This window comes from Platalea leucorodia (genome assembly GCF_965183815.1).
Source record: "Platalea leucorodia genome assembly, chromosome: 1".
Taxonomy (NCBI): domain Eukaryota; kingdom Metazoa; phylum Chordata; class Aves; order Pelecaniformes; family Threskiornithidae; genus Platalea; species Platalea leucorodia.
This window is the reverse complement of record NC_138823.1, coordinates 145,052,335-145,065,080: the sequence shown is the minus strand read 5'-3', so window position 1 is coordinate 145,065,080 and position 12,746 is coordinate 145,052,335. Positions and strand designations below refer to the sequence as shown.

The following is a 12,746-nucleotide window of genomic DNA, read 5'->3' as shown; positions in this document are numbered from 1 at the left end:
TCATTAGTAACATAAGTTCAACAACCCTTTGCACAAAGCAAACTTTCCAGGTAGAACCCCATTTTCACTGAAGAAAACTGATATAAAAAAAATTAGTAATTGAACAAAATGCCTGTAGTCTAGTGCTTGCTTAGGTGGCCTTGAGAGGGGAAACTCATACATTGCTAAGAAAAGAAAGTATTTTCTCAAGCTTTGCAAAAAAACCATAAATTTTGGTAACACCTGTGCTAATTCTTCACAATTTGCTGCATTAACAAAGTCTCTAGTGCCTATTCCAAGAATTATCAACTTTTTTCTGTTGTATCTTACAACAAACCAGTATGAAATAAATGTTCAGCCATTAGAAACAAGAAGCAGAAGAAATGTAGTCAGTTGAAAGGAAAGGAAATGCATCCTCTGGCTTGTACGAAAAAGCCCATGGAAAGATCATTACGCAGAATTTCCTGTGGACTTGGAGGAACAAAAATGTTTTTCAGCAACTTTATCTACAGACATAATGGAAGGAAATAAAACCCATTTAGTAAATAGGAGTTACTGGGGGGGGAGGGGTCAGATCCAGATTAAGACATCTGAATTTAGGTGTCTAGGCTACCAGTTTAGTCAATGGATACCTATTCAACAGAACTAGAAAGCAATTCAGCTGCCTAGGCACTACGCGCCCACCTAGTTTCTTTCTCCAGGATCGTTGACTAGAGTGGGAAGGACTCTAATTCAGTTGCCCACATGCAGGTGGCTTGTTCCATTGGAGATACTCTAGGATACTCAAAACATTTGGGTAAGGCATGGCAGATACGACATGGAACATAGAGTAGACCCATAACCTTCTGAAATGGCAGCTGGAGGCCACCCAGACACTATGGCATCTCCAATAAGGGGACATTAGACTGCTAGCACATAGGCAGACACATACATTTAAACACCAAATCTGAAGATTAATACCATTCCTTATGTGCATGTCTTTAGATAAATTATTTTCTTCTCAACAACTTTTAAAAACAGTAGGACATAGAAAGGGATTTTAGAAAAGTTTTACCTTGAAGAAAGCAGTGTCTGGGAAGTGATGAAATAGTTGTTCTGTCCCAAAAGAATTTTTGGAATGAAGTGACATTAAATGCCTTCATGTAATCTTTTAAACAAGAGTCTAGCCTTCTCACTTTTCAGTTCTCATCTTTCTCTTCCACTCAAGAAATAAAGGAATGGCAATCAGACTCAGAAAGCAGTGGATATATACATATTATCCCTGCAAACATTAATAAGATGAAAGAGAAAAGAAAAGAGCAGTATAATTTATGTAAGACAGATGACATGCCAAAAAGGGATGACAGAAAAGAAAAAAGAGAATGTCAAAATGAAGACGGTTGCCAAATAAGGAAAATAGAGATGATCAGAACAGGAAGGAGAAAAGAATGTGCCTGAATAGTGCTTTGCACATTCTGGCATTTATCAATTATAAAAATAAATATTGGTTAATAGCACAACTCTTCAATTATTACTGAAGAGGTGTTATGCTCTGTAGGTCTACTAGTGTAACTACATAGAGTCTGGCTCTCTCTGGAAGTTAAATATTATGATACGTTCTGTATTTGGAAGTAATACATCCATCAACAATGCTTTGGTAAACATGACTTTATACATTACACAGAAATAGATAAACTTCTCTAGACCCACCTTTCCTGCAACTTCCAGCTCTTCTTTATCTTTTTTAGCATGCCCAGCCAACATCTTCATTTCAATCATTCCTGCCACTGCAATGATTGGCACAACAGCTAAAAGTAGCAGGGTCAGCTGCCAGCCATAAATTAATGATATAATAATTCCAGTCCCCAAGTTAGCTATGTTTTGGGCAATTAATGCCAGTCTGACACCAGTTGCCTGGAGGAAGAAAAAAGACATTTCTTGCTAAAGTAACTGCATCTTAAATAAAGAAAGCATTTTCACCTATAATATTCCTCGTTCTCAAAACACTATTAGAAAGTCTTAAGTCAGTTTTGCTGTTTTTCAAAATGGGAGTTTCTTAAATGATTTTGTAAAAAATTACCTAGGTCACATTTAATTCTTCTCTCCCCGTGTTCTGATTACTTAAATTTGCACTGCAATTTCCAAATTCTGCTCTTGAAGCTGAACAGAGTTTAAGCATATCGCATATTTATATTTACAGCTAAACATTAAAATCTATCTCATTTTGTAGATCATGCATCTAGCTTTATAAGTCATCACATGGAGCCCAATGAAGAAGAAAAATAAATGTTTAACTTATAAAGCCAGAAATACTACAAAATTCCTCAGTTCAGAAAAAAAGCACATAACTTCATGTAGCAGTAAATATTTGCTTAAGTATACACAAATAATTACATTCAGTGCTCTTTAGCCTAATATTACAGATATCTGAAAGCCCATAAATTACTTCCAAAGAATCTCCAAAAAGTAATAAGGAAAATAAAGTCTATTGCTACTATGTCTAATTTTTTTCATATAAGGAATCTGTATGATCAAAAAAATAGTAGGAGGTCATAAGCTGAACAAATTTAGATGCATATCTTTAGGTAAATAAGATACCTCTAAACAGACTTCTTAGATAAAGAGATTCCCAATGAATTTGTTTAGTAATGAAGATCACAATACAGCACAGCAGTAAACTTAAAAAAAGGTTTACTTGGAAATTATTTCATAAACATATATTACCATCATTGTTATAAAACACATCAGTGCATTCTATACCAGCTATCATTTTATAGTAAATTTTAGTTGTCAAAGTCAAGACTGTTATCCAACCAGTCAAATCCAAGCTGCAGCTTTACTACACACTAAACCAAATATGAAAAATTCCAAAACAAAATTTTACTTACTCCTTTCACTTGTGAGGCATCATTAGCAAGTCTTGTAGTTAATGCTCCAGTGCTATTTTTAGGATTATCAAACCAGCCCATGTCCTACATAAGAAACATTTTTCTTAGGACCATTTTTTGGACATTTCATATAAACCACAAGTGTAAACTGAGGTTTACTTAATATAACTGAGTTCAGTGTCAGAAGACTGTGTATGTGGCAGTGCATCAGTTCTGCATATTTAATTAAGTCTATTTCCTTCATTGCACAATGAATATTTTTAGAAAAAAGTGTATGCTTGTGGATGATCTAATGTGCACACTGTCACTGCTGAGAAGGAAGAAGAGCAGCCTGGGGGATTCCCAAAACCAGAATCTACCCTCCCCCACCGCTGCTGAATCCGCATCTCCTTGGAGGAGATGACTCTTCAGTCACACTCCTTCACAATTGCAAAGCTGTTTGGAGATGAATGAAGTGTAAAGCATTTTCAAGATAAAAACACCCAATTCATTGTTTTGTTTCTCTCCAGACTGAAGAGGCTTATTTGGAAGTTATGAGAGAAAAAAACAACAAAAACCCAAAGACCAAACACACTGGTCTATCTAATCGGAGTCAATTGTTGGGGTCAAGTACCCAGTTTATAATTTATTCACCATGTGACCAAATATCTGATTTAAACTTTCATGTGTAATATGCATTGAATGAAGACCTGGTGATGTAGTACAGGCATTTGTAACCTCAAGACTCAATTGTAAGATTGCTCTTTCATTAAGTTTTCAGTGAGGCTGATCTATAACTCATAGTTTTTCAGACTACAACAGCTTTCTGTCCACATTGCAGATAGATAGTCATTTTCACATGAATCAAATTCTGTGTCTACATGTAGCTTTATGTGCAAGACATAAAACCCCAGAAATACTATATTATATATTTGAAAATCTAAAATACGGATCCTGAAATCATGCAAAATTAAGCCCAATTTAGATAACTACATGTATTACTTAAAACCATTATGAAATATTTTTATTTTAATTCTCTGAAAGTGGTTTTAGATTTAAGTATACAATCTCACTATTGTATTAACAAACAACAATTATAGATTTGGGAACTCTTTGAAAGAGACCTTCAATAAATAAATAAATAAATAAATAAATAAATAAAACATATCTGTACATATTACAATTTAAAACAGACATTTGAAGTAAGAGTTACAATGTAAGCTGCATTGCATTGCTTTTCTTTAGGGGAGAAAAGGCACCAAGAAAGCAAAGCAGGCAAATGAACACGTAATGGGCAAAAGCAGGCAAATGAACACGTAAGCACGTCAACTTGTCAGGCCACAGTAACTTGGTTGTAAATCTAAGTCCTTGCAAGGAGTACACAAAAAGCTCTTGTACTTGTATTGATTTAAGACTCTCCCTCTAAGAATACTTTACTTAACTACATGTAACTAACCAAATTGGTTTCCAGACTGATTTAAAGAATATTCTCTGTAGGCAAGCCATAATATGATAGAATAATGTAGAATACAGTTATTTTATGTTATCTATACAATTAATTATTTTTAAAACCCTGGAAACCAAAATATTTATTATCTTTACCTGTCTAAGCATTGCTTTAAATGCCATGAATCGAAGCCTCATTGTAAGAATTTCTCCAGCTTTGCCAAAAGTGAAACCCTATTTGAGAAAAGGTACAATGCTTAGCATATTACATTTTTTTTGTTTATTCAATAAATATTCAATATTCAAATATTCAAATATTCAATATTCAATAAATATTTTAGATACATTGTCTCTACAATGTCACAGTACAAAATATTGCACAAAGCAAACATAAAACCAGGTTTAATATTCATGAATTCTAGTAGGTTCACAGTACAGACATTCAAATATTATTTCTCAAAAAAATATGTAGAGCATAGCAATATTTCCCAGCACTGCTCCACCAGCGTGCTTCAATGCAAAGATCACTAATCAACCCTTTGCCTTCATTTTTATCTGAGTTGACCTAAGTCAGATTTAAACAAGTGGCTTTTAGGCCACTTGTTTTAGGTTAAAGACTTCATAAGGCAATCTGGGTTCACTGAAGTCAAACGCAAATTTCCCATTAACTCCAATGGAATTAAGATTTCTTCCCTGGGATCCTGACACAAACTGACATAGCTATCAGCAGTCATACATAAGTGATGTTTTATAATGAATTGAACATATTTTTAGCCAGCTATATGAATCAATTTAACAAGATACAAAACAGAATATGCTGGTTAAAATTTTGGGAAGATACACTCTGCCTACAGTTTCATATGACATCAGTGTTTATAATTATCTTTGTTAAGCTCACTACCATGTTGTGATTACAAATATTAATTGTTTGGAATCTAAATTTGTGAAATTGAATACTCTTAAAATACAAACCACAGGTGCAACTGTACTATGTGATACTAAGAAAAATTATTATGGCATATTCCAATCAGCAAATATTTCTCAGTTAACTTTGATCATTATCTTTGCTGTGCTCCTATACTGTCAGTAAATTTGCGCAAGCATGAGACTTAGAAAAAATCACAAAAGAAAATCAGAGAATGTTCACTATATAAAGAGATTATAAGAATGTTTTAAATTTTTCATTCTCACTAATTTGGGGGTGTTACATCTCAATGAACTCTTCCCACTCATATTTAAAACATTATCTGAACATTTATAAATTGAGCAAACCTGTCACAGCCATCCACAACTCAGTCTTCTATACTCAAGACCTTATTGCACACATGTGCAACAAGACAATTCCATAAATAAACCAGGAAGTTTTTGCAAGACACTTTATGCTGCTGTCCCAAGTGCACTTTATCATTTCACTGTGTAGGCTGATTTAATGGATAGAAATATACAAACATATTCAGAAATTATAAACCAACTATATATGAAAATATTTAAATGCCAAAGTTTGCACCCGTATGATTTTTTTTTTTTTTTTTTTTTTTTTTTTTTTACTGTGGTGCTGTTGTAGCAGTTAGATACATATAAAAATTAGGGCAAAGTTAAAATACTTTTTTTGTAAAAGCTGAGATGGCTATAGAGATCAGCGACAGCAGGGGATGGGGTATTACTGTTCAACCATTAATATTGAAGCAGGAAGAGCTGAATATCAGCGTGCTGGGTGTTACTTGAGGAACTGGGCCTGGGAATCTTTGGGGGGACTCACATAAGATTTGAATGGGGAAGGGGTTAGGGGAGTAAAAAATAGGAGAGCTAAGGCAGGAGATCAGTAGATTTGCAATTACTGACAGATTCAAATAGGAGGGCTTGAGGGTGAGAAGGGAGTGGTATAATGTAAAGGCTGGAGGGGATGGCCGTTAGGTGGCAATGGAAAAAAGAGTGAGAGAATTCTGAGTTTCATGCTGAGATGTATTTGATTGCTGAAGAAGAGGGGAAGTTCTGAAGTTAAGAGGTCAGAATAGGTTGGAAGGTCTCTAACGCATGAGAAGTTGTAGGTCAAACAATATTCAATTTAGCACAAGGCACATCTAGAACCATAAATGCAGGTTCTGGTTTGAGTTGGAGATATGTGTTAAGAAGATACAAATTTTTAGTATATTTCAGATCTGGTTTCTAAAACATGATGAACAATTATAATAAGGCTAAAATAATAAAACATACCTGAAAAAAGAAAGTAAAAAAGGAAATGATCCCAAGTACTAAAAACAGCACTGAATATAAGTTGCTCTTTTCTCTTAAAATGGTCTTGTCAGTTTCTGAAAAAATCTATAAAATAATATTTAAAACAACTTTTTTTTAATCAACTAATCATCTAAAATACTCCTATATTTCTCAATAACTATGTTTGGTAGTCATTTGCATTCATATAAAATTTGAGCATATGTTACATATGATTATAGGTATAACAAGCAAATTTCAGGTTGTAGCAAGATTTTTAGGATTTTGTAAATCTCATACAATTCTTCAGATTTTTATAATAGTGCTTCATCCACTCCTCAGTTTCATTATGCAGTGATTGTTTAAGACCTGGTTTCATTAGAAATAAATTTTGTGGCCTTTATAGTTTTTTGCATATTTTATTCAAACTTACCCCTATAATTTCTGAAAATATGATTGCAAATGCAGGTTGTAAAGCTCCATTGATAATTGCACATAAAGTTCCAGCTACAAAGTATGGCCATTCAGTTGTGTGCAACTTCATAATTTTCAGAAATGAAGCTGGAGGTAATTCTTCATCCTAAAAAATGGGAATTCTGTTAGGACAAACATGTATGTATTTGGAGAAATATGGAGAAAAAGAGAGATTAATAGTCAATTGCCTACCTCCAGAATCCACTCAGGGGAAATCAAAATGTATACTTTTTAATAACATGAATAATTAACTGATTGTACATTTATTTTTATTATTTTAATACAAGGAAGAAAGAGCTATTAGAATATAACTACAGCTCTTGTCATCATATTTTATTTTTTCTATGTAATTGTCATTGATCAATACTCTCGGTATTGGTCAATGGTGACTGAACTATTCATTCTGGGCATATTGGTGTATGTAATCCATGACTAGATTAATTCAAGTAATTGTCCATTAAGCAATTTATAATGGGAAAGTATTTGCTGCAAATATGAATACAATCATATTTGTTGTATGTTTTTGTTGTAAGGTTTGTGGTAAGAGTTGTATGTTGGGCCAAATGTTCTGTTTCTGATCCAAAAATGAATGTTTTTATGTCAGTATGGTATGTAAATATATGTAAGTATATTCCTTTTATAGCAAATTAATTTTCAAGAATAAACTCATCTTGTTATAGATTTTTAAAGCCACATTTTATGTGTATAATCATTCATGATGAGAATAACAAAACAAGTTGTGAATATTATCAGTCAAAGGCTATTTAGAATTAGAAAATTCTCATGTTTTTTTCACCCCTATCAAATGCCTCCTTCTTCTTGTACTTTTCTAGAGCAGGAGAATGAATTCAATTTTAACATACTTTGTTGAAAAGAATCAAAGTTCACTGACAGCTCTGCAAAGATACTTACAGGTGAACTAGTTTTCTCATCCAGATCATCATTTTGTGCTCCTGGCTTTTTCATGCTTCTCCGAGTTGATCGTCTTCTCAATCCTTTTGTCAAGGATTCTTCAAATTCTGGTTCAGATTCACTTTTTTTGACACTAAGTGCATTCTCATCTTTTTCTGATGATGGAACTTCAGCTTCTATTGCCTAAAAGAGGGAAGAACATGATGCTAAGATCAATTATGCATATATTACTTTGAACTTTCAAAATTATGAGGTAATCAGAGTAAAAATAACTTCTTTGATTGTTTCACTGGAAAGAGATATGAGGAAACCAATACATAATGCTATAAAGCAGATATGAAAATCTGTGTTATATTTGAGTAGGTCTCTCTCTTCAGAGCTTGATTCATATATAAAAGTATCCCACCTCTCCAGAAAATACTCATACTAACAGGAGGGCAGGGAGTGGAAGTAGCTACTCTTTTTTTTATGAATTAACTCCTAACAGAGTTTTAAATTGAGTGTTAACTATTTGCACTCATCTTGGGATCTTTTTGAATGAGTTCTTAGTGGATACACTGTTTATTCATGAAGTGAGAAAAAATTATCCCTCTTTAGTGCAAAACACTCTTAGCAATTCTTGACTTTAAATGTAATAAGGAAATTCTGGATGGAACAGGTCAAAAAGAGATTTTGACTGAAAAATCTGAACAGTCTGGAAAAGTGCCCTACTTTTGGATGTAGTTTTGCCAGTCTCTTTGACAGAATAAATAAATGTCTACCCACCACTGAGGTGTTTAATAGTAACTGGAGTCAAAGTTGCCTTCAACTTGTATTTCTTTTTTTCCGGAAAGTTTTTGTTTCTTACTGCTTTTTGTACTACTAATAAAAAGAACCTTGTTTGCTTTCTTTCCATTTTCTGTTATTTTCCGTTATTTTTTATTTTCTTTCCATTTTATATTTCCTTATTTTTCGCATTAGCACATTTGCTTGAATACAAAGTTACTTTGAATCTAAGGTGACCAAATGCATTCTCATAGTTACTTTGTGAAGAACTGTTTTAATTGGCCCAGTTTACTCTTTTCAGTCTGACATACTGAGATAGCAATTTCAGTTTCTTTAATGGGCATGGTGGTTATACAGCAAAACACCAGTGACACAGCAGGCTACAGTGAAGCTCAGCTATAACCTAACTATCGCATGGGATATTGGGATGTACCAAAGTATTTTCTTTTTCGCTTACTAACTAATACATTTCTGATATTTATATTAATTCCCAATCTCTATGTTTCTGGCTACCTAACTGTAAATGTGTACATATTTTTGCACTAGCATAGCTGGATTATTTTTCTTTTTCTCCTATTCCTCCACATTTGTTTTCTTTAGAAAGAAATTCAGTATGAAGGATTATAACTAAACAGCTTAAAATATGCATGCTCTATTCCTCCGTATCAGCTACCTTTTCTCACAGGCTAAAAACAAGCAATGGAATAGCAAACTACTGTAGTCAGCTGCTCTACATTAACTGCATAAAAGGAAAACATAAAATAATCTTTTAAGTTTAAATCCCTAGAGGATTAAAAATATACTGTCCTGGGTTTAAAGGTCTGGTATCAAAACTAGTGGTCTTCTCTCTCGAATTACTGCTCTTCTTTCAAAGTACACATTTTTTTGCTGCGAAGAAAATATGCTGCAGAATTCCCCATACTTCTGATAGTATACAATAACTATGGGCATGGAATACAAAAAAGAAAATGAGGCAACAGCTAGTGAGAAAAAAGTACCTGCATGTTAACGAGTTTGTAGTAGATTCCCTTTCTCTCAAGCAATTGAAAATGATTCCCTTGTTCTGTGATAACTCCACCTTCGAACACAGCTATAAGATCTGCATTTCGGACTGTTGACAGTCGATGAGCTACTACAACTGTGGTGCGTCCTTCCCGTGCCTAGAAATAACAATATTTAATATGAGCATTTTTAAGTATATTTAAAAATCGTTCAACTTCATATTAGAGTTGAATAAGACCTAAAGGAAACATTAAAATGGTTCACAGAAAAATATAACTTTCAAAAAAATTTAAAAAACATATTTCAATGCATACCTTAAAACAGAAATCCAATCTTTAGCTTGAAAATTAATATTAGAGACAATATCTCACTGTGGCACATAAAAACATCAAATTTTGATCAAAAATATCTAAACAAAATTCTCAATATTTAGAATGTTACAATGTTACAAACCTTAGAATTTTAAAAATGCCAAAAGTTTTTTATATTTAAGCCCATAGTTGTTCATTTCAACCTTAAAATCTGTGAAGAATAGTTTTTACTCAGAAGCATTAGAAAATATTTCACACTGATATTTAAAAAATTTCAGTGTTTTAAGCTCTAAGTCATTGCCGACTCAAGTAGCTTCATTGAAAATAAAATTATCTACAATTTCACGTGAAATACATTTCAACTACCTATCTTTGGATATTTATAAGCCTATCACACATAATGTATCAAATGTCACAGCTTGCTATTTTAATCACCAAGCTGTATTAAAATGATCAAGCAAATTTTCGTTTAAATAATCAAAGTAATGATCCCAAGCAGTGGAATTTTGTTGGAACCTCGATGGAGTTCACCTTCAGTGATGTCCCTCAAGGGTCCATACTGGGACCCATACTATTTAATATCTTCATCATTGACATAGATAAATGAGATAGATTGAGTGCACACTCAGCAAGTTTGAGGATGACGCCAAGCTGAGTGGTGCAGTTGATTCACTTGAGGGAAGGGATGGCATCCAGAGGGACCTGGACAAGCTTGAGGAGTGGGCCCATGTGAACCTCACGAAGTTCAACAAGGCCAAGTGCAAGGTCCTGCAGCTGGGTCAGGGCAATCCTCAATATCAGTACAGGCTGGGGGATGAAGGGATTGAGAGCAGCCCTGCAGAGAAGGGCTTGGGAATACTGGTGAATGAAAAATTGGACATGAGCCGGCAATGTGCGCTTGCAGCCCAGAAAGCCAACTGCATCCTGGGCTGCATCAAAAGAAGCGTGGCCAGCAGGTCGAGGGAGGTGATTCTGCTCCTCTACTCTGCTCTCATGTGACCCCACCTGGAGTACTGCATCCAGCTCTGGAGTCCCCAGTATAAGAAGGACATAGACCTGTTAGAGCCTGTCCAGCGGAGGGCCACAAAAATGATCAGAGGGCTGAAAGACCTCTCCTATGAAGAAAGCCTGAGAGAGTTGGGGTTGTTCAGCCTGGAGAAGGGAAGGCTCCGGGGAGACCTTATTGTGGCCTTTCAGTATATAAAGGGGGCTTATAAAATAGATGGAGAGAGACTTTTTACCAGGGTCTGTAGTGACAGGACAGGGAACAATGGTTTTAAACTGAAAGAGTTTACATTAAGATTGGACATAAGGAAGAAATTTTTTACAATGAGGGTGATGAGACACTGAAACAGGTTGTCCAGAGAAGTTGTGGATTCTCCATCATTGCAAGTGTTCAAAGTCATGTTGGACAGGGCTTTGAGCAACCTGATCTAGTAGAAGGTGTCCCTGCCCATGGCAGAGGGGTTTGACTAGATGATCTTTAAGGTCTCTTCCAGCCCAAACCATTCTACGATTCCATGAGTCCCTAGGTCTTCTGCAAAGGTTTATGAGGATCCAAATTTATAAGATAATGTGACCAAGAAAAGCTAGACAAATAACCTCTCTATTAAATGTATTTCCATTAATAATTCTCCTCAAACTATCTTTCTCTATCCAACAGCAGCAGGAAGCATTACAGTAGTCCCGCAGAATCCAACTGAGTAAATTCAGAATACTATTTGGGTATACAGCCCCACTATGAATATAGAGACTCCCGAGTTGCACCAGGGATGAGCTATCCCTTAGTGAGACAGCTCTACCTTAAGAACAAAACAAGTACCTAGAAGTATTCATGTTAACTGAAGCAAATGTTTCCTTGGAGTGTTTCCTGCCAAGTCACTGCTACAACCACTTATGACATGCTGGTAGCGCTTACCTTGTCTGTCAGGCTTCAACACAAGTTAATTAAGTAGGTGACTGACAACAATATGCACATCAGTAAGATGGATAATTGGAGGGGATGGTATTTACACCAAGAAAACTTTGATTTAAGCATAATAATGCAGAAAATATAATTCCATCTTCTCACTTGAAACAAGATTCCTCTCTGTAATACCTGCAGGATCCCAAAAATTCTCTGTACAGAGAATATTTGCCAAATCCAAGTTTACCTTTTGTGTTTTAAGGGTCTCTATTTCTTGCAGCTCTTTTAAAAAATGTCTGGGAAAAAAGTAAATGTTAGGTTCCTGCTTACTTACTTCATTTTAGAACACTACTGACCTTGTCCAGTGCTGCCTGAACAACTGCTTCACTCTCAGTATCCAAAGCTGATGTTGCCTCATCAAGCAGAAGAATTTTAGGATTGCGAACCAGAGCTCGGGCAATTGCTATTCTTTGCTTCTGGCCTCCGCTCAGCTGTGCCCCTCTTTCTCCAACCACAGTTTCAAACTTCTACAAGACAATCACACGCATTTCCAAAACACTCAGTGGCACAGTCCTTTCACCAAACAAAGGCAATGTAAAGAAAAGGCACATCAGTGTCAGTAACCCCGGCAGCATCTTCTCCTTCCTCTAAAACGCTACAGGGTAAACACCCGCTTGGATATACCAGGGACCGTTTGTGTCCCTGGAATTCTAATAGTTCTGCAAACGCCCACCAAGTCATGACCTAAAGATTTAAAATTAACCTTATTCTCAAAAGTTATGCGGAAGCTCTGCATAGCTCTGCTTATTCACAGCTCCAGGGATAGCTCCCTCTGTTTACGAGAATCCCTTCTAATGAACTGTGTGGCACAAGAAGGTTTAGGAGAAATTATTT

At 35.1% G+C, this 12,746-nt stretch overlaps 1 protein-coding gene across 2 annotated transcripts in view; it reads right to left on the bottom strand.

Annotated features, from left to right (window-relative positions):
- LOC309602288 (ATP-dependent translocase ABCB1-like) overlaps window positions 1–12,746 on the bottom strand; it is a 44,593-nt gene that overhangs the window by 15,180 nt on the left and 16,667 nt on the right. For both annotated transcript variants that reach the window (XM_082335741.1, XM_082335742.1), the window contains exons 13-20: window positions 12,209–12,379; window positions 9,632–9,793; window positions 7,869–8,051; window positions 6,916–7,062; window positions 6,486–6,590; window positions 4,428–4,505; window positions 2,847–2,930; window positions 1,669–1,872 (exon numbers count right to left, since the gene is read on the bottom strand). In XM_082335741.1, the coding sequence (XP_082191867.1) occupies window positions 1,669–1,872; window positions 2,847–2,930; window positions 4,428–4,505; window positions 6,486–6,590; window positions 6,916–7,062; window positions 7,869–8,051; window positions 9,632–9,793; window positions 12,209–12,379 (1,134 nt within the window). The remainder of the gene's footprint in view (window positions 1–1,668; window positions 1,873–2,846; window positions 2,931–4,427; window positions 4,506–6,485; window positions 6,591–6,915; window positions 7,063–7,868; window positions 8,052–9,631; window positions 9,794–12,208; window positions 12,380–12,746) is intronic.